At 36.4% G+C, this 27,861-nt stretch overlaps 1 protein-coding gene across 11 annotated transcripts in view; it reads left to right on the forward strand.

Moving 5' to 3' along the window:
* Dmd (dystrophin) overlaps nucleotides 1-27,861 on the forward strand; it is a 2,242,690-nt gene that overhangs the window by 1,840,917 nt on the left and 373,912 nt on the right. For all 11 annotated transcript variants that reach the window (XM_052732199.1, XM_052732319.1, XM_052732309.1 and 8 more), the window contains 2 exons: nucleotides 4,592-4,764; nucleotides 13,849-14,005. In XM_052732199.1, coding sequence (XP_052588159.1) covers nucleotides 4,592-4,764; nucleotides 13,849-14,005 — 330 coding nt within the window. The remainder of the gene's footprint in view (nucleotides 1-4,591; nucleotides 4,765-13,848; nucleotides 14,006-27,861) is intronic.

A 27,861-nucleotide genomic window follows, 5' to 3' on the forward strand; every position in this document is an offset into this window, starting at 1 on the left:
TTTGCACTCATTTTCTCAATGTCATGTTCCTTCTCATTGTATCTCCACCCAGTGTTTCAGCTCTATTTAACACTCTCCAGAAAAGTAAAATCATCAAATCATTCTTGGAGTACTGAAAAGAAGAAGATTTCACTATCTCACAGAAATGTTATGTTTATTGAAATATATGTGGGAATATTATTAATAGGAAAAGTTATCATCAGTCAGCTAAAACCTCAGAGGTAGTGTACCCTTATGGTTATAGAGCATAAGCCTTGAACTCCAAGTATCTAGGTTCAAAATTTTACAGCACTGTAAGATTTTGTGATCTTGGGCATTTTTTAACTGTACTGTAAGTTCATTGTCTTACATAGAAATTGAAGATAATAATGTTGTTTGCTGTAGAGTATTATTGAAAAGATTAAATAAGCTTCTGCGTATACAGTTCATTGAGCTGTGCCTAGTGCATAATAAGTCTTACATATGTTGTTGCTGTTGTTTGTGTAGATAATATTGTTCCACTATTCACTAGCTATTGTTTTGCCTAGAAAAATACAATCACAAAGTGAACAACAGAAAACCACTTAGCCCACAATGGATGTAGTACTTATGACTTGAATGATCTTTTCTAGTTAGTTCAGAAATAAAATAAAACTAAAATTTTCTGTATTCAGAGATTACAGAAAGAAAAATATCCTGTATTCAGATTAATTACCTTCTGAGAATCCTATTTATTATCTTTATGAACTTGTTGCTTTTTTATGTTTCCTAAGTCTAATATTAGTCTAAGACCAATGACCTCCTGGTAATTTTATGCAAATAAGTGTATGTCTCATCTTACATGCTATATCTGTGTTTCCTCCTAACCTACAGCTCACACTGCCTGATGGTGGTGAAAAAAAACTTCATTAAAACCTTTAAGCAAGAGCCCTGTGTCCCTTACAAATATTCACTTCAGGTTCAAGGCAGTACATGAATTCTACAGCTTGACAGATTTAGTACTAGTCTGCCACCCCAAAGGAACATGACAGAACTATGTTTATATTGATATTTTAGGTCATTGCTTGATGTAACTAATTGTCCCCAAGGTCTTGTAAACAAAAAGATGAATCACTGGGATAATTTATTCTCTGACAGCAGAAATATTTTATTGTAAAGAGACAATTTTCAATGTAGTGTGTCTTATAGGTGGTTCTGAATGTCCTGTTGCAAAATGAAAAATCTAGTCAGAATTTCATTTTTCACTTAAAACAAGTGATCTATGTGGGTAAATGTTTTGTGTGGGTTTTTTTTAATCAAAATTATTAATGCTATCTTTCAGTGTCTTCTCTTTCACCACTGGAGTTTGCTTTATGCACCTTCAATAACCACTGCATATTTCATCTAATGCTTATACACAATATGTTAGCAGAAACAGTCTAGAATCTGGGAAAGTTAAGAAAACCGGATCAATTTCCCAGTTCTGACATTTTCTGGATATGTGACTTTAAGCAAGTCAGTTAAACTTCTCTTATCTGTGACACATAGAAAAGGAGATGTGCTCCAGCAGGAGCCAGTGCTAAGAAGAAATGACTAGGGTGGCAGATTCATTAGAAATCTGTGACATACAAAGCCCTTAGTGAACTTCTTTAATTTGTTGCCCTCTACTCCCATCATGACATAGAAAACTATAACTGATGTAAGCTTTGCCTGCAAGTACTAACACAATATTTCAGTCAGTGCTTTTTTTCTAAAAGGAGGAGTTTTGTTCCGAATGTTCATGAGATTTGGCAAGAATTCCTCATCAATATTTATTCAGTAATATAAATGAATTAAAAGAAAAACACACACCTGACTTTTAAAATTAAAGACAGAACTATCACTTGCCTTCCTCTTATATTTCCCATGGTGCCAAGACTAAACAAATAATTGGTACTAGATGAATACTTGCTTATTCATTTTGTGTCTCTTTCTTTGTTAATAAGACAACAAAGATATTTATATGCAGTAGAATTTACCCAGTCAGGGAAAAGAAGAAAATTAGCCCATTAATGAATCAGCATTCTATTTGCACCTCAGAATTCCTCACTTATTCAGCAAAGAAAAGTGTTGATGGTTTCATGTTGCACGTGAATTTAAGTAATTAGTAATTAAGACTGGGTCTTTGCTATCAGGGCAAGACAGAAAAACTCAAATGTGTGATCACGCATATGGTAAGGGTATTTGAACAATCATTCTATTGGTGAAATTATTTTCTGAGGCTGGGGATGTATTTCAGTGGTGGTAGAGGCCTCACATGTGTTGTGCCCTCAGAATCATCTCAGTTCCAGAAAGAGAGAAAGTAAGAGAGAGAGAGACAGACAGACAGACCGACAGACAGACAGACAAACACAGACACAGAGAGACAGAGGGAGAATACATTAGTTTTTCTGAACATGCATAAGATTGATTTTGCTTCCCTGAATGCATTCTCTGGAAAGGAACTTGAGGTGGTATACAAAGAAACAGAGAGACACAGGAGGGAATGCTCTCAACATCAGGTCTGCTTCTCTGTCCTGAATTATTTATATAGTTAGCTCACCTTTCTCTTTTGCTGAATAAACGGCAAATTAGGTGTACTATATAGATTTAGAAAATGAAGAAGCAAAAATCTAGGTATGATGTTGCATGTGTATAACAACAAAATTTCAAAGACAGAGGCAGGAAAACCATGAGTCTGAGCCCAACCTGGGCAACATAGTGAAATTGTGTGTGTGTGTGTGTGTGTGTGTGTGTGTGTGTGTGTGTGTGTGTGTGTGTGTGTGTGTGTATGTGTGTGTGTGTGTATCGCAGTGTCCCAGAGAGACAGAAGCCGAAAGAAGAGAATCCTGGAAATGATGTCTATCTGATTAAACTCCATGCAGCAAGAAACTCATGAATAATTTTCTACTATATTTTCTAGTTTTAAAATCCAGCTATAACATCCCCAAACAGCCCCACGTTTTGTGTGATAAGGATAGATGTTCTTCCCTCTGTTTTATTCTTTTCCTTCCTTTAGCATCTGAGGTCATCCCATCTGTATTCCTCTTCCAGGATTCAGAGTCCATCAGGACTACTTTGGCTGCCAAAAATAGTGACAAGAAACATTCATTGTCCATCTCCCTTCCTTGTGCAGCACTCAAACTTCTGCATTTAAAGTGACTGTGAATGGAAACATGAGGCACTTCTTAAGAATTACTAACGTTACTGCTGCCACTTTCCCTCTTACTTTAGCAAAGTCATTTAATTACATTTTAGAAAGAGTGCGAGATGGGGGGGTGCGGAGAAAACTTTTTTAGTCACACAGATCAATCCAATTTTTTCGGAGCTTCAGAATGAATTTTTAAACTTGTTGAACAGAAGCATACAAATCTGTCAGAGCAAGTCAAATAATGTACAAAGCCTCCATTCATTGTGTAGGCAGAATGGAATGCTGGAACCCGGCAGCTCTCTAAGGAATGTTCCTTTGGCTTTGACTGTTGTGCTGGGAACAAGGAGGGAAACACATATATAAAATGAATTTATAATGTCTCTGGCTTCTTATGGCAAAATGATAAGAAAAGTTGGCTGTTTAATATAAACTGTCAGTTGCATATTCCAGGCCGCCATTCTTTGAGGTCCCTCCCACATCCACACGCCTGGCTACCATTTAGCAAGCAGTACAAAGTGGCCAATTATGATTATTGACTGTCCAAGCCTGTGCTCTTAAACTCATTCTGTCGACAGAATGGAAGCAAAGTTGGTATTTTAAAGCAGGGCCCATTCCGTTTCTGAGTTTTCCTAGGCTTGCTATGCAGCAGGATCAGTGCTGTAGTCCTCGTTTCAAGCTGAAAATGTTGCACAGGAAGACATACCATGTAAAGGTCAGACTTTTGTATTATGATGTTTTTACGTGTGTCTATACAAATGAAACTTAGTATATACCTCTTGTCTTAACTCTTACCAAGACCCTAACTCTTATCAAGGACTCTTTACCTGCTGAGTCTGAAACTAAGATGGTATTTTTAAATGCTATATTAACTGCTTAATAATCAATGTGTGATGATGTAATATGTGTATGATGCCATAGTACTAAGGTGAATTTAATGTATGTTGTCAAGAAGATGCTCTTGTCTCAGAGAACCTCATTAATGTGCTGGTGTTGTGGACCAAGTACAACATTGGTTGTATGTCTCTACATGCTTTTATGGTCACATTCAACACAACAAATTCATTTGTGCATTTTGAAAATACAACTTGACTCATATTGTAATAAAATGATTACTACTGGGATCTACTTTACAATGTCATTTTATTTCATAAAACATATGTCTATGTCAGAATATTTTATACATGGATTAGAATGTTTAGGTTATGAAATGTACTATAAATGTATTACTTCTAATTCATAAAAATAAGAAATACATTTATTACATCTAATATGATATTCATTTTTAATCTCCATAATAACTTCGTGAGGCAGGACTCCAAGAAAAATTATGCAGGGTGCATTTTGTTTGTTACCAAATTAGAATTTCTTTTGAACTAATATTTTTTTTTAAGTTCTCCAAATTCACATTCACAGCTAGTCTCTTTGTTTGATAATTCTGAATGTGTTTTTCCTGCTGCCCGGTAGGATCTCCAAGGTGAAATTGAAGCTCACACGGACATCTATCACAATCTCGATGAAAATGGCCAAAAAATCTTGAGATCCCTGGAAAGTTCAGATGAAGCAGCCCTGTTACAAAGACGTTTGGATAACATGAATTTCAAGTGGAGTGAGCTTCGGAAAAAGTCTCTCAACATTAGGTAGGCAATGATCAGGTGGGGTGGGGGGATCCAGATGTGAATAAAGATGACAAAATCCTCCTCATTTTCCTAGCACAGGTAGCTAATATCTCACATGTTTATGTAAATCACCCAATTTCAAAATGATTCATTTTATTTTGAATAAATGAATCATTCATTTGCTTGGAATGGAAATGATACTTGAGGGTTCAGGTTAGATTAAAATGGGACTGTTTCATAACCACAGGAGAGATGCATATTAAGACATTAGAGTAAATTTAAATAGGGAGCACAGCGATCCTAATTTCAGAGTTCTCTCTTGGCTTATCATAGTGTCATACAAAAAGCAATAAAATTAGTGAATGTTTGTTATGGAATTCTCTTTGGCATTACTTTAAATGCATAACCAAAGGACATTCTTTAAAAAGCAGAACACATTATAATTAACAATTTAAAGACACCCTCTCCAGAGTTCCTGCAGCTAAGGAGATTATAGTAATTTTTTATCATTTGATCTCTTAGCTTTTGTTGAAGCACATCTTCTATAGGTACACTAAACCTTCTCATTTTTTGCCTACTTTTTTCTTTGCCCTGTCAGCTTGCTTTGAGAAATCGTACATATTGCATCATTGCTAAAGAAGGTAAAGGGAAGGTCTAGGAATCCTTGTATGGCTGGAATAGGTATATGGAGGGAAAAAAAGAGCAGAGCAGGTCTGTGAAGTGCCCAGTGGTACCTAACAAGCTGGGAAATACATGGAGGAGAAGCAAGGCTTCCTGCTTTCTAATTGATTGGGTTTCCTAATCCACTTATTTTTAAAGATATGTTTGTGCTTTCAACAGTGCCTATGAAAGGAGTGGTCATGAAGAGAGGTAGAAAAGGACAAATGAACTTATTAATAGAAAAGAACGTATCCAATAGTGGGAGTGGTTACTTCCCTGAGGTAGTATGACTACAAAAAAAAAGTGGTTTTCCCCTTCTTTATAGTTATCCTAAATTGTCTGCAATTCCACCATACAACCCTCATAACAAAGAGGAACACCTGAAATTTTAGTAAATTGTAAACACTGCTGTAAAAACTCTACCCACTGTGAAATAACAATGCTAGCAACTAACACAGGCTATGTGTTATGTCCCATCCACTGCTCTAAGAATGTCATAGTGTTTGATTCGCATGATGTTATCAGCAATCCTGAAAGGTAGATTTCCTTCTTATATTGTCTTAGCATTTGGAGAAAATGAGGAACAGAGAGGTTAAATAAGTTTCCAAAAGTGACCCAGTTAGCAAGTGGCATGTCTAAAACCTATTCATAGTGAGTCTAACTTCATCATATAGGCTTTTAATCATCAGAGTATTCTGTAGGGAAGAATAAAGAAAATTTCACAAATAAGTACATCATAATTGAAAAGATTGATTTGAGGAACCGATTTCAAAGTACAGAAAGGATTTACTTTTACAAAGCGTTTCTTCAAGCTTGTACCCAGCCTCCCAGACTCTCATTTTGAGCTCAGTATACTGCCCATGATTTTTTAAATCTATGTGTTAGTGATGAGTTGGAGGCAACAAAGGGATATGGCATTTTCAAAAGTAGAGAGGCTCTATTAGCTTTCTATATTTTTTAAACTTTTAAGAGAGGTCAAAGTGTATGATTGCAAAGGCTACATTTGTAACATCTGTCCTCAAAAAGACTAAAACATGAGGAGAAAAAAAATGTTTCAATGGATGAGGAAAAGAAACATGATTTCCTTTTGCAGGAAAAAGAAAGGGACTATAACTAAAACTCCCCTTATGCCTTTTCTCTCCTTCATGTGAACTTGATGAAATAAAAGAATTGAAGTGGTAAACAGCATTTCAGGCAAAATGTGAGCTCTTCATTTTCAGAAATCTACCATATGCCAACTATTGCAGTTTAATTCTTACTGCCATTAATAAAGCAAAAAATAGTTACCTTAGCTTATGTAAGATGCTGTGAATTATGCAATTTAAATATTCTAATCAATGGTTTGAGCTTTCAAATAGGTCGGTAATAATCTAGAATATATTGTAAGTACTCAATTATAACAAGCAAGGAATTCTTCATATCCACATACTTTAATTTGTCTCAAAACATGAATGGAATAGAGGTATCACTCATTCCATAGCAGAGGCAGAACAGAGGTAGTAATTGGGGACATTATGCAATAACATACAGGAACATTGGGATGATTGTCCATTGGAGTATTTTACAAATTGAATGTCACTACAATTAAAAAAAAAAGTTTCAAAATATCCTTGGAAAACAATACTATTTCTGCAAATTATAGCATATTATATACGATAAAGTGTAGTAGGTTCATTGTTTTGTGAGGGCTTCTGAAACCATAATGTATTTCAGAAAATAAGAGCAAGTTGTGTAGAAATATTCCACCTATGATACGATTTCTACATATTACTCTGTAGTTCGAAACTTTTGGTCTTGTGCACACATCTTACTCATTCATTTGGTTGCTAACCTCTTCCCTTTTCTGTTCTTCCTGTGCTCCACCCACACTGTGTTTCTTTCTCACCAAGCAACATTCTAGCCCCTCCCAACATGGAACTCTGAGGCAACTAGATTCTGCTTACTCATACAGTTTTGATTTCTAGTAGTTTTCTATCTCTCATTAGAGATGTGTATGGACATGTACTGGTTCTCATGCTTGGAACACAATCTCTCCTCCTATTCTTTAAATTTTGACTCAAATTCTACAACAGGTATTTCCCATTCATGCTATTCTTTACTGGTTCTTTCCAGAACTATTCTAATTTACATTTGAAAGATTAAGTATATGGCTCAGTAGTAGAGTGCTTGTCTAACATGAACAAGATCTTTGGCTCAGCCTGCAACTCTCTCTCTCTCTCTCTCTCTCTCTTTCTCTCTCTCTCTCTCTCTCTCTCTCTCTCTCTCTCTCTCTCTCTCTCACACACACACACACACACACACACACACACACACACACAGAGTTCCTTTGAGTGTTCATGAGTTGTTTCACGTATGTTGGCTCCCATCAAATTAAATAAAAGATGGTGCCAGGTGGTGGTGGCACATGCCTTTAATCCCAGTACTCAGGAGCCAGAGGCAGGAAGATCTCTGAGTTGGAAGCCAGCCTGGTCTACAGAGTGAGTTCTAGGACAGGCAGAATTATACAAAGAAACCCTATCTCAAAAGGAGGAGGAGGAGGAGGAGGAGGAGGAGGAGGAGGAGGAGGAGGAGAAAGGAGAAAGGAGAAAGAAAGAAAAAGAAAGAAAGAAAGAAAGAAAGAAAGAAAGAAAGAAAGAAAGAAAGAAAGAAAGAAAGAAAGAAAGAAAGGAAGGAAGGAAGGAAGGAAGGAAGGAAGGAAGGAAGGAAGGAAGGAAGGAAGGAAGGAAAGAAGAGGACGAAAAGGAAAGGGAAAAAACATGTGTAAAGTCAAATTAAGTCTAAAAGAATAGAATCCTTTTACACCAATAATTGTTTTCTCTTCTCACACTTTGGCTACATGACATGTAATTGAGCAAATTGCTTAAGTACTTTAATGCTATGAGACACTAAAATGAAGAGGTTTGACCAGAAACAGATGGTCTGTTCAGCTTCTCTTCCAATTCTGCAACTCTATTAAATCTGGGATAATACTTTAAAAACTCAGACAAATCATTGTGTTTGTGTGTAGTGTATGTACATGTTCACGTGTGTATTACCTACGCCTATGAGTAGATGCACATGTGTGCAGGAGGCTACGGTGAGTGTCAGTGTCTTCCTCAATTGCTCCCCACCTTATTTTTTGAGTCAGAATGCCTTGCTGAACCTTAAGTGCATCAATTTGGCTAGAATATATGGCTACTAACCTCAGGGATTCACCTGTCTCTACTTCCCTGGGTCTGGGATTACAGATACACACCACCATGGTTGGCTTAATATAGGTGCTAGGGAACCATAAAACCATTCCCATGCTTGTTCAGCAAGCACTTAACCAATTTATTCCTCTCCCTATTTCCTTGACACTGATTTGTTTATAACAGTACTAAAAGTAAATAGGATACTTTTGAGAAAAAAATTGTTTGAAATTATATAGAACTCACTCATTGTTCCATTCGAGAAAAGTGGATCATTCGTTCTGTACTCATTATCATATCACATGTTGTCCACAAGATGTACTAATAAGTAAATAGTCAGTGATAGCTCAGTTTCATAGAACAAGATAAAAGATGGAAATCAAGTAATATTTTTACTTATTCATAGAAATGTGTACACACACATATATACACAGACTGAGTAAGGAGATGGTTCAATGCCAGGATGATAATAAAGGAAAATGTTTCTCATGCTAAAATCACTTATGCCCACAACCTTTCACTTTGAATTTAAAACTTGTAGGAATTTCAGAAGAGGTCAAGTGACTTTTGTTACAGCAGCAATATTTATGAAAATTTGTTTAATCTGTATTCAGATTTGACCTACATTACTGTGTATACATTTCACTATAAGAATTATTTAATGTTCTTGATATAACTTCAGCAAATTTATATTTTATATTTTTATGCTTGGCAGAAAAAATGTGTAAATACTATATGAATTTCATGTTTATTAAATTTTGAACATTAGTTTGAGAGACAGGAGCACTAACATATTCTTCAGCAACAATGAATAGCAGTTAGAATAGAGAGGTTTTTTTATTTCTATAGAGGAGAACAAAGAACGCGCAAAAGGAAGAAGAGACTTCTGACTTTTGAGTGGGAATAAAAGCAACTTGGACACTGAGTATCTCTGACCTTTTTCTTACTCTTGGAATGTTAATTGTTGGAAGTTGGAGTTCAAGGCCCAGCTGGAAAAGAGAACTGTTTACTTCTCTTTGAGTTTAATTCTCTGTCTTTACTTAAAGCTCCACAGCTCCCACTTTATTTCTCTAGTTCTTCATTATTTCTGCATCCGTACCTTTTCTTTGTGTCCGCTTAAGTGCTATTGTATCACACAGGGCCACAAAAGACATCTGGGGATATATCACGAGTTCTATAAAGGAAGTCAAAGTGAAGAATGAATTCAATAGAACACAATTTGCTTTAAGACTATGTGCTTTTCAGAGTAAAGTTTTATTAAGGATTTCAAACTAGGCATCAACCAAATCACATTTGAAATATCTGTATCTAGAGAAATAACAAGCACTTTATCATGCTGTATAATTCTTAGAGTGCTGTCTCCAAAGAGTTCTTTAAATATCAAGCAGCACATCCCAATACACCTAAAAGCCCTATATTTTACTTAAACCTTATAATTTGTGGAAATTTTTTGTTTTTCAAAGATCAGCACTTATCCTTTTAGAGTCTAGTAGCCACCAAGCTCTTGTCTTCACTAATAAAGATTAATAGGGAATGGGTAGACGCTGTGTGCCTCTTCAAACTACCTCTTTTTATTTTTTATTCAGTTGGTAGGGATAAATAAAATATATTTGACCACTAAGAAGAGGTCATTTTTCTCTGGGATCTAGAATATTTGCTTAAAACCAGGATGCTTAAGGGCTTTTCTTCTCTAAGGGTACTTGTAACTCTCAATTCCCATGTGTAAATATGGCCATATAGCAGATATGCATCAGCAGTTGTCTTTAGACCTCTAGTCCTGCTTTTTCTCAATTGCAAAACAGGGTGTTTGAACTGTAATCTCTAAGGTTTGTCTTAATGCTAACATCCTTTGCTAACAACGACAAAAACATCTTTCCAAATACAGAGAACAGCAGCTACCAAATCCTTTTTTTTTTCCAGGAGATAGCTCTTCAAAGACAAAAAGAGGCTAATATTCAGAAGTATTTGATAGGCAGTCATTAAAATACAACCAGTAGCTTCTTCCAACATATAAATTATAAATGCCTTAGAAATATTTCACAAGATCAACATGCTAAAATAAAATATTATTCAACCTAATACAGTTTCCTTATATTAAGATTGCCTTTAAATCACGACACGATTTAAATCATGACAAATAACCTTTTTCCCTAGAAAGACCCACATATAGCACGAAAGAATTAACTAATACTTTAAGAAATTATTAAGAAATTATTTCTCACTGTTGTTGGAGCTCACCTCAAGAGCACTTCTTAAAACTGCTGAGATTTGGGGAGCAAGGCCTGGAGATCTGGATTTCAAACACGTTATTCTAAACTCTCATATATACTGAAATTTGAGAACTACAACTTTGAATTATTTTAAAGTGGATACGATTTTCTGACTATCTAAGCTCCCTTTCCTACAGTCCCTGTCTTAACCTTCTGTCTTCATGTCCCGTCTTCTGGAAGGAAAAGAAAGAAACAGTAATTAGATACATACTTAAGACAAGACAGGTGTGGTGCTGCACACCATTACTCCCAGCACTCAGAAAGCAGAGGCAGACAGATCTCTGTAAGTTCACAGAACTATTTTAAGAAAATTAACAAACATTTTAAATTTTCGGCAAATCCCATACCTTAGGACACATCCCCGTACCTAGGTAGGTACTTGACAGTTTCTCATGCATTCTGGTCCCATGTTCTTCTGCTGCTCCTGCTAACAGTATTGACCGGCCTCTCCTCCTGGCTTCTCACAGCCTTCATATCTCATGCTATGAAATTACTCTTAGATGTTTTAGAATTTAATATCCTCCTTTCACAGATGCTGCCCACTTAGGGAACTCAAAATGGTTTGTTGACTGACAAATGATCAGTCAGTACCATTTAATCTAGAAGTGTTTTGTTGTTGTGGTTGTTTTGGTTTTTCAAGATAGGGTTTCTCTGTGTAATAGCCCTAGATGTCCTGGAACTCAGTCTGTAGACCAGGCAAGCCTCGAATTCACAGAGATCTGCCTGCCTCTGTCTCCCTAGTGCTAGGATTAAACGTGCGTGCCACCACTGCCTGGCCTGGAAATGTGGTTCTGATACTTCCATATAACCAAAGCAGCAGCCTGTGATCTCACCAGAGGCAACCTGCCCTGTGATGAATTCTCTTTTGGAATGTTCCACTACATTAGTTTGTTTCAAATACTAAATAAATGGAAGACAAGCATTGGACATCCTCATTCCCTTCCCTCTTCTTATTGCAACCCAATGCCTCATGCAACTTAAAGACACACAATAAATATTTATTTAGCCAGTGTCTTTTCTACTGTTGACTGCTATTCCATGTGCCTCTGTCTGCCTACCTTTCAAAATATCCTGTCTGATCGTTTCTTTCACCTTTCATGTGACTAAGCTGTAACTTTCAAACTTTGCAGAGAATCCTTGTGCAGTACTCATTAGATTTCTCAAGTAGCTAGAATCTTGCATAGGGAATTCCCACTTTAGTTTGTCAGGGGAAAGTGATGGTTGTAAGAGAAGGAGGAAATAGAAAACTAAAGAACTGACCTCTATACCAAATACAATCTGCATGTATTCTTACATTGTATTCCTATCATGGTATGATATGGTTAACTGATTGTATAACAATATCATTAAAGACTTGAACCCTTTAGTTTCTTTTACTTGTAGTAAAAGTTTACATTTTCAATATAGTTATATCATGCATTATAGAACTGACATTCTTACAGATTGGAAAAGTATAAAGATGAAAGAAAATCTTGCAAATCTAACCATGAACGACAACCTGGTTGTCATTCCATATATTTCCATGCAAGGTCAAGCATGTGCTTGCAAATGTATACCTAGCTACATACAAACATCTTACAAAAAAAGAAAAAATGCATTTCTTTTTTGTAACCCACTTTCTCATTTTCCATATGCATATACATTTGCCTGTGCCATCATACTGAATATTACATAGGAGTTCTTATGTGACATTACTATCACAGAAGTAATAAATTCCTTAGCATTGAACATTTACACTGTTTATGGTTTATCACAAAGATAAGCAATGCTATAATTAATAATTCTATAACTATAACTTTGTGAGTTTCTCCGGTTGCTTTCTTCATATTCCTCAAATTGAAGATTTATTTGCATGTTTTAAAGACCTTTATGACTTCACTAGAGTATCTTTTGGAAAATCTGAAACAATTTAATTTCAGTAGTAAATGCATACTCCGGTAATTCTAAGGTCAGAAAGAGAGTTGTATTGGAAATATCTGGCCAAGTCACTGAGCAGATAAGGGAAATGTTCTTCTACCTGCCTGCTTTGCATTAAATTTCATGGCAGCCCTAGAGACTTTAGTGTGTTTATGTTATAGGCAGCATTAATTGTATTAATTAATTAGTGTTTGCTGATCAAATGTTTGTGATGCAGCATGGTTGCAGATTGGCCTGAGGAAAAAGCACTGTAACTTTCTCCTTTGTTTTCTGGATGATGATTTATTTTATTAATTTAGTTTCTCCTCCTCAAATGAAATGTGGCACAGATCATTCATTTGTATATTCCTACATGGCTTCTAAGGATTACCATGTTCTAAATACAGCTGATTGTAAGAGACTTGGTCTCCTGCATAAATTATTCATGTTTGGAGGACGCTATCTCTTCCATGGGAGTTTTTGTCTCTGCACATTTCACGTAGAGGAAACAATGAGAGAAAAAGGTTGAAACTTGGTGAAAAACAAATCCCAGGTGCAGAGGAATAAAAAAGGGTAGAGGGACAAGAGGAGCATATGAGGAGTAGAGCAGAAAGGACCAGACACCAGACGGAAGGAGGCAAAGGGAAAGGCTGCCCAGGGTGTAAGAAATGGAAAAGTCGAAATGTGGGGAGAGACATTTCCATTCCTCAAAGCAGAAAGAATTCCAGTGTGAGTCACATGAAAATCAAGGGTTTTTATTAGTCACTGGGTCTAAGTCTTTTTCTACCAGAAACATTAAAAATCATTGGCTGAAACAGGATAGGAAAACATTTTATTCCCGCTTGCAGGCCATGCCAAAAGTCTCAGAATTCTGTATGTGGAAAGAAACATATGGCAGAACGTGGCCTTGCCTCCAAATTGTCATTGGAATACTCCCACCTTGTTTTATGACTTACAAAATCAGGTAGCTAGATTTTTATTGAGAGCTATGATATATAGCTCACAATAGGTGTGTATTATGATAATATCCAATCAATGCAATGGAATGAACAGATTCATCAATTACACTCCAAGATATTCTGACACAGCATGCTCCTGTTCATTTTTAGGTCCCATTTGGAAGCCAGTTCTGACCAGTGGAAGCGTCTGCATCTTTCTCTTCAGGAACTTCTTGTGTGGCTACAACTGAAAGGTGATGAGTTGAGCCGGCAGGCACCAATCGGCGGTGATTTTCCAGCAGTTCAGAAGCAGAATGACGTGCACAGGGTAGGATGTTTTAGAGATTAATGATTTGTGCATAAAAAGCATTACATGACTATTTTTAAATTGTGTTTAATTAAAAAATTGAATGGGAGAGAAATATCTTAGTCATTTTGTCCAATGATTAATTATAAATAACCCATGCCCTTTATATTTTAAATGTCAAAAATATCTGAATCAGTAATATCACTTTTGTCTGTTTTTAAATTCTTCTGATTATGGAAAATATTGAATATTTATAAAAGTAGACAGAACATTTCAATAAACACTGATGTGCTTTTCAAGATAAAAACAATCCTCAATTCATGGACTGTCTTATTTCTTCTATGCTTCTATTCATTCCCTTGTCATTTTGAAGCAAATCTCAGTCATATTCCATTTATTTTAGGAAGTCTCTCAAAAAGAGAAGGATTGCTTTTTGTAAGTAAATACAGTAATATAATACTATAAAATAACTAATTACATCATATCAAATATCCATAAATATTCAATTTTTCTCACATATATCACATTTTTAAGTTCTGTTTTATTTTAATAATCAAAATGAGATCCCTATATTGCATTTAGTTAATTTTTTGGTGTAATAGTTGTATAATTTCTTCCTTACATTTCCTGCCTCCAAACCTTCACATATACCCTTCCTTTTTAATCTCTTAAATTCATGGCCTCCTTTTTCATTAACTTGTTACTGCATGCTTTTATATATTTTTTTCCTACATACAATCTGCTCAGTCTGTATAATGTTACTTGTATGTGTATTCAGAGCTGAGCATATGTTTTGGATAACCGATTGATGTGTTTCTCTCTGGAGACGACTATTTATCCCATTCTTAGCATTCCTTAGTTTCCTGTCATTCTTTGTGTGGGGTTGAAGCCTTGTGGGCCTTCTCTTGTCCCTTTTGGCATATCTATTGTCATTCTCGTTCTGCTCATATTTAGGCAGTCTTGTCAATGAGACTTTACAGGTGTAGCTTCTAACATGACTAATTGATACAATCTCTCTGCAAACTCCCTGTTCCTCTGGCTCCTCTACTCTTTCCACCCCATCTTTTTCAGTGTTTACTGAGCCTTTGGTAGAGGAGTTGTTTTGTAGGTGTATGCACTGGGAGGTCTCAACAACTCTGCATTTGGGTTAGTTGTGGTCTTCTGTTCTTGTCTCAGTCTGTTACTAAGAGATCTTTTGGTTAAAGGTGAGAACTACAGTTGTCTGTGAATCTAAAGATAAATGTTTAGATTATTGCTAGGGATTACAGTCGTTTAGTAGAGTGGTGGTTGTAGTTTCTCTTCCACAATTCATGACTTCACTAGCCCTGGGTAGTTAGACTGTTTCCAATACCAAATATGGTTCCCTCTTATAGAGCATGTCTTAATTCCAATTGTAGAGCTTTAAGTTACTGCCAAGGCAGACATGTTACTGCCAGACCCTTAAGGTTATAGAGCCATGCTGGTCATTGCTATGGTTCATAAGTGATATATATATATATATATATATATATATATATATATATATATATATATATATATATATGTGTGTGTGTGTGTGTGTGTGTGTGTGTGTGTGTGTGTGTGTGTGTGTGTATACATGGCTGGATAGGAGTGTTGGTTGTTTCCCTTTTTTGGAAGATTTCTTGTCCAGTCTTCAGGGAAGAGGCTTTCAGGACAATTCTAGGTCATGGAACACTGGGCCCTGTTTCTGAAGTGCATGGCATCCTCAGCAGTAGGGACTTACCTTCCAAATCCTGTGGGAGCAGCAAACAAAGGCAATACCAATAGCTTGTATGTTTTGCACCTCTCTTGGACAACCCTGACTATGCTGGCTAGCATTATGTCAACTTAACACAAGCTAGAGACACTAATGAATAGGGAGCCTCAGTTGAAAAAAAGCCTCCATAAGACTGAGCTGTAGCTAAGCCTCTAGGGCATTTTCTTACTTAGTAACTGATGTGATAAGGCCTGGGCCATAATGGGTGGGACCATCCCTGTGCAGGTGGATGGGGGTTCTATAAGAGAGCAAGCCGAACAAGCCATGGGGAGCAAGGCCAATAAGCAGCACCCCTTCATGGCCCATCAGCTCCTGCCTCCAGGTTTTAACAGTTCATGAGTTCATGTCTTGACTTCCTTCAGTGACTGTGGTATGGAAGTATAAACCAAATAAACTGTTTCCTCCCTACTCGCTTTTGACCATGGTGTTTTATCACAACAATAGTAACCCTAACTGAAACATGGACCAACAACTCAAAAGAGAGCTTCTCATGTCTGATATTGGGGTTTTTGTTAGGCAGTCTGTTTCTGGGATGGAATATTATCAGCCCCAACTTATTTATTAGCTTCCTTTCCTCACCAATTTTATACCATTTATATAATATTTACAAGCTAAATATCTCTCTAACATTCAGACTAATTAGTCATTCCTTCCCTAGCATCTTTCACCAGTGGCCAATTGTTTATTTAGTTTTTGTTTTGTTTTGTTTTTCGCATTTCTGTCTTCTCAAGCAGGTTCTGAATGGGGAAGGCAAAAATTTAATATTCTTCACATTTTAAAACCAAATAGCCTAGTGGAATAGCTGATGCATAGTAGATACTGATAAGTGTTTTTATTTTCAAATTGGAGTAAAAGGTCCATGCATAGAAATGAATAGTCCGCAAAGATAAATTACCATCAAATGACAAAACCTTGATAAAATAGTATCACTTCTATATGTTCAGTCTTTGAAAGAAAGATTTCAGCCAATGGTAGCATCTTCAAGAAAGGTCAGAGGCTCAGTTATTCCAGAGAAGAGGAATAGAAATTTACAAAAAGAAAAGAAATATGATGACCAGGAGGTCTTTGAAAGACAATGCTAAAAGCTGTCTGTTTCTTTGGCTATTTCTTTTTATGTGGTTCAGATTACTAAGTCTTTGTAGCAAATTGAAATTTAATACTGCTACACTTTTAAAATTTCTAATTTTGAGCAGTCCAATATATATATATGAAACATTCATTGAGAAGAATGAACATTTTTTGTTTTGTAAAAAGATGTTTTTTACACAATGTATTTTGATCATATTCTCTCCCCTTCCCTAAACTGTCTCAGATTCTCTTCAACACCCTACCAACACAAATTCACATTTCACTCTATCCCAAGAAATACACAAAGCCCCACAATAACCAAAACAAACTTAAAAAAGATAAAGAATACGAAACCAAAGTACACAAGGAAAAACAAAACAAAACAAAAAAACATGGGGTCTTTTTTGTGTTGATCATCTACTCTGGGGCATAGGACCTGCCCTCGATTTTGTTTGATATACCCAGTGTCACTCCATTGGAAAAAATTTCCCAGGAGCTATCAATTGCAAGTCACTTCTTGGATAAGGGTGGGATTTTTGTCTGCTTTTCCTTTTTAGTGTGGGATTTTGTCTGATTTGAACCTGTGCATCTTGAGGGTGTTGTCACAGTCTCCACAAAAGTCATATGTGTACCAGTCCTGTTGTGTCTGGAAGATTCTACTTCCTTGGGGTCATCCACTACCTCTGACTCTTATTATCTTTCCTTCTCCTCTTATGAAGAGAACCATAAGCATTTTAAATAGAATTCATGGTATGATATAGTAAATTGAGTCTGAATTAGTATATAAAATTGATAATTTTATTATAGGTCCAAAAGTGAAAGAAAATGAATCATTGGGAAACTGCACTAGTAGTAAATAAATGCAGATGGTGACTACTATTTTGTTCATCAGTGGAAAGACAGAGAAATTGGTCAACAGAATTGCCATGATCCCCTTTTCCAGAATTTTGTTATAACTACTTCTTTCTTGTCCCTGACTACTTGGTTTGTTAGCTTAGTAATTGAGCTAATACTGCTCAAATGCTTGTACATAAATTCTCAGTCTCCATTAAAAAATTTCAGGAAAGTCATATGTGTTGAGAAAATGGGGGTGCTGGAGTTAAAAGTGTGCTGGAGTTATGGATCACTCAGATATATGCCTCTGGGTTTTAGCCCGCTTATCTTTTCTCATTTGCTACAAGTTCCTCTATTCTTCCATGTTTGCCTTCTTTCAACTATTACTCAGATTCAGTCATCAACCATTTGAATAACTGAATATCCTTTTGTAAAGTGTGTTGATCTGTTTTGACACATTTTAACTTGTGATTTGGCCCAACGCACAACTGAGCTTCTCTTGGTATCTTTAGGGTGGTGGCTATCACAAAGCCTTGTCCTTTCTCAGGGAATCTGTCACTCCTAGGTGTTGATGAAAGCACAGTTTATACCCAGTTTTACTCTACAGTAGCTCTGTCAGAGCTGTACTACAAAGGTTTACCCAGCAGTAACATACTTGCTGCCTGGATAAAAAGAATGAAGGAAGATCTTTTGAAGCAGGATTTTCTGTCAGAACATCAGAACTCAGAAAGAGAAAATGGAAATGCATTCAGTATAAAACTCCATCAAAATGTAGTCAACAATACGTTTTGATTTCTACTTTTATTAAACATTTGTTTCCCTTCCATGTTTCCAGGATCACATTTCTCTGGTTCTTTATTAGTTTAGTGATTCAATTGCTGTTTATATGACTGCTGGGCTGGATGTCAAGATGGATCACTTGTAATCATAAATTTATTCCCTGTGCATTTTCAGTGTCACTTTTAAAAATTGTCTCTTTACTATCTGCGGTAAACTATTAATGCCTTTGAAGACTGCTTTTGATGGGAGTCTCTCTCTCTCTCTCTCTTTCTCTCTCTCTCTCTCTCTCTCTCTCTCTCTCTCTCTCTCTCTCTCTCTCTCTCTCTCTCTCTCTCTCTCTCATCCCAAGTGCAGTTTCCCCCTCTCCTCTCCATCCAGCCCTTTTCCCTCACCTCACCTCTGTCCTCCGCATCCACTTCTCTGTTTCTATTCATAAAAGGGCAGGTCTCACGTGGATATCAACAAAACATGACATACCAAGTTGCAGTAATACAGCTGGGCACACGCCTTTAGTCCCAGCACTCGGGAGGCAGAGGCAGGTGGATCTACAAAGCGAGTTCCAGGAAAGGCGCAAAGCTACACAGAAAAACCCTGTCTCGAAAAAAAATAAAAGTTGCAGTAACACTAAGCATATATTAAGGCTGTATAAGGCTACACAGTACAAGGATAAGGTCCCAAAGGCCAGTAAAAACATCAGAGACAACCCCTACTCCCACTGTTAAGAGTTCTACAAGAAGACCAAGCTACACAAACTGTCACATACATGCATAGGCCCTGGATAAATCCCATGCAGGCTCCTTGGCTGTCAGTTCAATCTCTGTGAGAGACTCTGAGCCCAGGTTAGTTGATTCCATGGGTTGTCTTGTGGTGTCCTTGACCCCTCTGGCTCCTACAATCCTCCCCTGTCCTCTTCCACAGGATTCCCTGAGCTCTGCCTAATGTTTGACTGTTTTCATCAGTTCTTGGATAAAGCCTCTATGACATCAACTGGGCTAGGCACCAATCCCAGCACATTCCATAGGCAAGACAGACTGTAGGTCAAAGATCATGTACCTAGGTTAGCGTCTCAGTCCCTCCACTGGAAGTCTTCCCTGGTCACAGGAGATGGCCAGTTTGGGCTACATATCTCCTATTGCTGGGAGACTTAACTTAGCTTGATTCTTCCTTGTAGATTCTTGGGAGTTTCCCTTGGAGTAGGTTTCTGTCTCACCCCAAAATGTTCCCTTTTCCAATTGTCTCTTTCAGTACTCTCCCCTTGCATCCCCTATCTGATCTCTCATGTTCCCATCCCCACACACCCCCAGGGAACCCACAAAATCTATTCTATTTCCCCTTCCCAGGGAGATCCAAGCATTCCCCCTTGAGTCTTCTTTGTTGCCTTGCCTCTCTGGGTCTGTGTATGATAGCATGGTTATCCTTTACTTTACAGACAATATTCACTTATAAGTGAGAGCATACCATGTTTGTCTTTCTGGGTGTGGGTAACCTCATTCGGGATGATTTTTTTCTAGTTCCATCCATGTACATGCAAAGTTTATGATGTTATTTGTTTTTAACAGCTGAGTAATACTCCACTGTGTAAATGTACCGCATTTTCTTTATCCACTATTCTGCTGAGGGACTTCTAGATTGTTTCCAGGTTCTGGCTATTATGAATAGAGCTACTATAAACATAGTTTATACAAGTTGTACAAGTGTACTTGTGGTATGATTGAGCATCCTTTGGGTATATGCCCAAGAGTGGTATAGCTGGGTCTTGAGATAGAGCAATTCCCAATATTCTGAGAAACTGCCCTATTGATTTCCAAAGTGGCTGAGTGGCTGTACAAGTTTGCACTCCCACCAACAATGGAGAAATGATCCCCTTGCTCCACATTGTGGCCAGTATGAGCTGTCACTTGTGTTTTTGATCCTAACAATTCTGACAGGTATAAAATGGAATCTCAGAGTTGTTTTGATTTGTGTTTCCCTGATGGCTAAGGATGTTGAACATTTCTTTAAGTGTTTTTCGGCCATTTAAGAATCATCTGGTGACAATTCTCTGGTTAGATCACTATACCATTTTTATTTGGATTATATGGATTTTTGTTGTTTAGTTTTTTGAGTTCTTTATATATTTTATAAATTATCCCTCTGTCAGATGTGGGGTTGGTGAAGATTTTTCCCATTCTATAGGCTGCCCTTTTGTCCTGTTGAAGGTGTCTTTTGCCTTACAGAAGCCTTGCAGTTTACTGAGGTCCAATTTATTAATTGTCAATCTTAGTGTTTGTGCTACTGGTATTCAGTTCAGGAAGTTGTCTCCTGTGCCAATACATTCAAGGTTATTTCCCACATTCTCTTCTATCCAGTTTGGTGTATCCGGATTTATGTTATAGTCTTTGATTCACTTGGACTTGAGTTTTGTGCAGGGAGATAGATATGACTCTATTTGATTTCTTCTACATGCTGACATCCAGTTAGACCAGCATTGTTTGTTGAAGATGTTTTCTTTCTTCCATTGTATAATTTTGGCTTCTTTGTCAAAAATCAGGTGTCCAAAGATATGTGGATTTACTTCTGTGTCTTTCAGTCAATTCCATTTATCTGACTGTCTGTTCCTTTGCCAATATCATGCGGCTTTTATTCCTATAGCATCTCTGTAGTAGAGCTTAAAATCAGGGATGGTGATACCTTTGGAAGTTCTTTTATTGTACAGGATTGTTTCAGCTATCCTGTTTTGTTTTGTTTTTTTAATGAAGTTGAGTATTGTTCTTTCAAGTTCTGCAAAGAATTATTCTGTGATTTTAATGGGGATTGTGTCGAATCTGTAAATTGCTTTTAGTAAAATGACTAATTTTTGCTATGTTAATCTTACCTATCCATGATCATGGGCAATCTTCCTTCTTCTGATATCTTCTCCAATTTCTTTCTTCAAAGACTTGAAGTTCTTGTCATGCAGGTCTTTCACTAGCTTGGCTATAGTTACATAAACATATTTCATACTATTTGTGACTACTGTGCAGGGTGGTGTTTCCTTGATTTCTTTCTCTGCCCATTTATCATTTGTATATGGGAGGGCTACTAATTTTTTTAGTTAATTTTGTATCCAGCCACTTCACTGAAGGTGTTTATCAGCTATAGGAGTTCCCTGGTAGAATTTTGGGGGTCACTTATGTATACTATAATATCATCTTCAAATAATGATATTTTGAGTTCTTCCTTTCTAATATGTATCCCTTGATCTCCTTTAGTTGTCTTTTTGCTCTATCTAGAATTTCAGTTACTATATTGAATAGATAAAGAGAGGGTAGACAGCCTTGTCTTGGGAACCCTCTCCTAGTCAGGATTTCTATTACTGTGATAAAATGTGATGAGCAAAAGCAACTCAGAGAGGAATAGGTTTTATTTCTGCTTATAGGCCATCATCCAGGAAGCCAGGTCAGGAACCTGGAAGGAGGAACTGATGCAGAGGCCAGGAAGGCGTAACACTTACTGGCTTGCTACTCCTGGCTTACTCAGCCTACTTTCTTACATCACCCAGGGCCACCATCCTAAGAGTGACACTGTCCACAGTGATCTAGGTCTTTCCACACCAACTATCAATCAAGAAAATGCATTACTATCTTGCCTACATGCCAGTCTTGTAGAAGCATTTTTTTCTACTGAGGTTCCCTCTTCCCAAATGACTCAAATTTTTATAAGGTTGATTAAACAAAAAACTAGCCAATATAAACCCATATCCCATTAAAATATCAAAAATTGAAACTCTGATCAAATGTATAGTTCATTTTATTGTTAGTTTGTCTAAGAATGCTTAAAATTGTTAAGTTTATATTTTTGTTTATCTTTAGACTAATGATACAATTTCATAATATAATCACTCTTGTTTGCTGTGGTGAAAAGGTCTATAATTTTACAGTAGGTAAAATGCCACGATTGTCCATATAAGTTGTTGGGAACTGCTGTTTCACTTCTCAAAGTAGTTTTGTCATCCATGAGAGAAGATCTGTGTTCCCCAAACCAGCTGGGCAGCATAACAACTTTAAGTGAATGGCTCTGAAGTCTAATTAATAAAATAATGCTCCATATGTGGTGAAGTGTTATAAATAATTAAAACTCAAATATGCCTTAGCAAATACAAACTGACCAATTTTTATATCTTTGGAATATATTATCCTGGCTGTTTTACAGTTACTAATTAATTGCTTCACTACAGTGACTTGTTTTCAATTAATGTGTATTATTCTGGTCCAGATATATTTTTAAAACTGATTTCCTTTGTTTTACTTGAGCAGCCACTAAAGTGATATTTATTACTTGTCTACTTCTGTGATTAACCTAGAGAGAGTCTTAAAGGAAATCATAATGGGGAATATTCAGATTGCTGCAATAAACCAGGAACTTATTTAATTCCTGTCTTTGTATCCCAGATCCAAATGGAGATTAGATCTTGATCATAAGAACATTGTAGGTAATGACTTTTTGTTTGCACTTTTACTAATGAAATTGTTTGCTGTGAGGTTTTCATCTTTCAATTTAAAAATCTGTGTAAGCCCTTCCCTAGAGACCATTAAGGACATCTTCAAAGCTTCCTGAGAGTTTTCTGGTTACAATTTAGATGGAAGTAATCAATACATACATTATTAAAACAGTGGACAGAAAGCCATTATAGCCAGGATGCTGTTGACAAATGAAAAGGCTTGAATAAAGTAGTTTACTTGTTCATTTGTCAGGTCATATATTATACATGTTAGATTTATTCAGATGTCATCACAAAGTGAAGCAGAGGATTATAAATTCAATAAAATTATCCCCAAATCACATTGTAGATTTTACATTTATTTAGGTTAATTCTATTATCAATGCTGGCCTACTTAGTTCAGCTTCATTTTAGTGTGTGTATTAGCTGGATGAGTTCTCTGTGGTGTCTTTGTATAGAAATAGAAAATGCCTTTTGGAATGTTCAGACCAGCATTCAATAATCTGGTCTCTTGGAGTTCTAAATGTCTTCATTCTCCTGCAAAGTTAGATTTTTAGCTATATCTGCTCTAAGTTGTCTTGGTAACTATGTTGCAGGAATGAGATATCTTTTTATTTATTCTTTATTACTAATACAAGACACTTTGTATAAATGGGATGTTCTATGCAGTCATACATGGAGATGCTGAATAGTAGAAACTTCACATTTATTTTTAGAATTGCATTTCTAGGCATTTGAGGAAATCTTCTTCAAACTAGCTATATCATCAAAATGTAAGAATGCAGTCATCTAGGAACTGCTTCTTTTTTAATGACTATAAGAAGATGAAATGTGAGCAATTTACAAATTGATTTCACCACCCAAATCTTTTTCCTACTTTGTTAAATTATTTTGATATCATGACAAATTCTCTTAAGTATAATATTTGTATAGTATTTTATCTTTTCAAAGCACTTTTACACAGATCATTTAATTACAAATGAACCTCCAATCTTTTTCTGTGTTCATTTATTCCCAAAAAAATATTGTAGAAAAAAATCTTATCATCATAGCTAACAGTGTAAGAACTCAACGATTCTTTAAGTAACTCCTTATTGAGTGTCTTCTATACTCCAGAAGTCAGAGATACAAAAGTGAATCATGGGTCCCTGCCCCCCTGCACATCCACAGTAAACCAATAAATTAATGTATGAAAAATATCAAGTATTAGTAAATGCTACAAAGTAGAAATCAACTAGGAGTAGAGAAAGAAAAGGGAATAATGTTTTAATAAATATCTGAGTTAGTGAGCAAAAATTGGAGAGGAGGAGATAATTCTGAACAAAGCAAGCAGAAGTTTCAGAAGCCCATATGGAAAAAGAGATTTGGAGTATTCATGGTAAAGTGAGATGCACAGTATTTATTGTAGGATATAGGAGAATGAAGCTATGCTGGTTATATAGTGAGACAAGTGCCAGATGACAAATAGTTTTGCAGATCAGAGTTTGAGGGGGGATTTTATTCTATGTATAGTAAGACATCACTCACTGGAAGGATCTCTAGTCATATGATAGCACCTGATTTGTCTGTTTTGAGGTCGTTTGGCTACTTTGTGGATAACTGAAAGGAAAAAAGTGTGGTAAAGTCATCTAAAAAAGATATAATGTTGACTTGGGCTAGATGAGAAATGATAGATCTGCTGAACAGTTATTTCACCTAAGATTTATTCTAATGGGTCACTTGATAAAATGTATGTTAGATGGGGCATGAAGTGTGGGCAAAGCAGTCAAGGAAGACTCAGAACTCTATATCTTAAACAAATAGCAGACAGGCAGTACCACTTTTGTAGGCGACAGAAAGTAAGAAATGAGCATGTTTGAAGGTTTATGGTTGAAGCTAATCAGGGGTTTCATTTCCATCTTCTGTTAAGAGACAGGACAAACAGTATGATTCAAAATTTATCCTCTTCTTACATTTGACAGTCTTGAATTTTGGTTGAATCACAAGACTGGATATGACTAATTTGTAATATGCTTTTCTAATAATCCATTTATTTACTATCAACACCAGAATTCAGAGTTTAGGCTCAATGACTTAAAACTGAATTCTCTAAATGGCTATAGGAACAGATTGGATTTTCCCCAGTGATTTCTCAAGGTCAGCTCAGAACTTAACAACTCTGTTGTCAGTGGGAAGTAACTTCCCCAGTGGTTTTTGGAAATAGCCCAGAATGAAGATTGAAGTCAAACAGCTGTTCAAGATGTTGTGTGGGCAATAATCCATTCCTCAGTAGTATCAAAGACCTGTGAGGAGTCCAACCTTTATTCTATTCCATGCTCTTGATTTCAGAGAACACAGCTTTTGTTTTAAAAGGCTCCCATGAAAATAAATCTGAGCAAGGAGTTTGTGAGGAAAAGAAAACATTTCCCAATAAATACTCAGAAATGTTTTCTCATAAACAGCATTTTAAAAATTGATCTATCTTGAAATACATCTATTTACTTTCATTTTTGCTTCAAAATTATTTAGACATTTTTCTAAATTAATTCAATTGTTCATGTTATTGACTGTCTGAAACAATAGCTAGGTGTATCAGACCCTATGATTGTTTCTCTTCAATTGTATTCAGTAGTGGAGTAAAATTAACATACAGCTCCTTTCACTTTATTTAAAGATGACTGCATAGCCATACTTATAGAGTCAAAGAGCAGAACAGAGTTGGCAAATGTTATGGGAATTATGACTCATTGGGTAGAATTTAAGTTACAAAAAATGAATAAATTGCTATCTATTATACAACACAATTTCTATATTTAACAATACTACTGCTTGCTCTTAAATTTTTGTTAAAGGGTAGAACTCATGTTAAGCATTCTTATCATAGTTTAAAAAGATTACAATGACCTTTTATAGTCCATAAGCCTGTTTTCATAACTTTTTAAATGTTAGTTGGCTTAGGTGAACATTAAGGTAAGGTCCAGTTGTCCTGGTTTTGTTCTTTTTCTTTTGTCTTTATTTTATGAACATGTTTAGATTCTTGGTATCTTCCTGTCATGTGCCACATTACTGAACCCTTTCCATTTTGCAAGGTCTTGGTTTTGAATTACATGAGAATTTATCTTCCATAAGTCACCATTTGGTAAACTGTTTCCTATGTGTTTGAGACTCAATATGTTGGCCTTTTATGTGAGGAAGTTCATGAGGATGGCAGAATGTTTTCTGCAACTCTTATATACAAAATCAATAGAAGAAGGATGCTAACAAGGTAAAAATAAAAATAATAGTATGAGAACTAGAACAATAATATAAGATGCCAATACTATTAAAAGCTGATCAAGTTACAGATAGGACTGTCTTAATATCCATACATATGTCTGTTCTATAACCATTTATATTAATTACTTTTCTATTAGTGTGGTAAAATACCATGGCAAAGGCAATTTATGGGAGAACGAAATTGGTTTGGACTAACAGTTCCAGAAGTTTAGAGCCCATGGGATGGCAGAGTGGAGGTAGGAGACAGCAGCTGCCTGGAGCAACAGCTGAGAGATCACATCTTAAAATACAAACAAGAAGCAGAGAGAGAGATAACTAAATGGTGCAAGGCTTTTGAAACCTCAAAGAGCCATCACCACCGCCACCATCACCACCACCACCACCACCACCACCACCTCCACCACCACCACCACCACCACCTCCACCATCATGACATACCCCTCCAACAAGGCCCCACTTGCTAATTCTCCACAAGCAGCCAACCTGAGACCAAGTATTCGAATTCCTAAGGTTCATGGGAGGCACCTCGTTCAAACTACCACAGCCTTTGTTCAATGAGTATAGCCACTATCAAATCACTCTAAATGTTAATGGTCTGTCTCACATTCTCTTATTTACCTAATGGTATAAAATAGAGGAAAATCCCCCAAACAGTGATTCATACAAAAAGACCTTGGACTGTTTGAGGATAAACATCTTCTTTAAGAAACCACTAAGTTTGCCAACCATGGAAGCACATATCTCTGCACTCAGAAGCAATAAGAAGTATCACAATTTTTATAGCAGGCCATAGTCTTCTACATAGGAAACACTTTCAAAAAGGAAAAGAAGAAAGGAAGAAATGAAGGAAGGAAAGAAATTGAAGAAAGCAGTGTTTCATATGGCCACCACTAAAGGAAATTACAGCCAGTTCCTCAAAAATTACAGAAAACTTTGGATCTGGAACATATGAGCAAGCTCAGAATAAGATTTGTCTTTTTCCCAGTTCACAGCATTGTTCACAGCATTGTTTTTAGTTCTCTAATGATTCATAAGGTGAGGTTTTTGCCTGCAGGCCTGTTGATTTTGTCTAAATCAAGCATACACACACACACACACACACGTGCACACACACACACACACACACACACACACACACACACACACACACACACACACACTAGTATTCTCTGATTTTTATGACTGGATAGTCTCTTTTTAATTTAGCAATATTTATTGGGGGTGTACCAAATCATACCTATAACTTTATCAGTCAGTCATGATGAGTATAAGAATTTGAGAACTGGAAAATGTAGTTATCCAACTTGACATCTCACAAATGAGGATAGGAAATCTCTGGGAAATTTAATGACCTTTACTTTGGCCAGTTCTGGCCCTAGCCAGATTTGGACTCTGGGGCCCCTGCTACATGAAACTACACTGCATTGTAATGTGGTTTGGTCAAGTTCTGCTGAGTTAGACAATGATATGCAATCAATCCATCAAATTACATTCTGAATAACATAAATAAGACATTGACACTTCAATAGAAATATAGATAAAATTTAGCTACAAAGAAGCTGTAAAACAACTGAAACACATGGATGAATTAGTTCATTGAGAATTTCATACAATGTATTTTGATCATGTTCACCCTTCATTCCCTCCCCTAACTCCTCTCAGATCGACTCATACCTCCCCTCCCTACCCACTTCATCTACCTGT

This window comes from Peromyscus californicus, unplaced genomic scaffold (assembly GCF_007827085.1).
Source record: "Peromyscus californicus insignis strain IS unplaced genomic scaffold, ASM782708v3 Scaffold_10__1_contigs__length_136768540, whole genome shotgun sequence".
NCBI classification, from domain to species: Eukaryota; Metazoa; Chordata; class Mammalia; order Rodentia; family Cricetidae; genus Peromyscus; species Peromyscus californicus.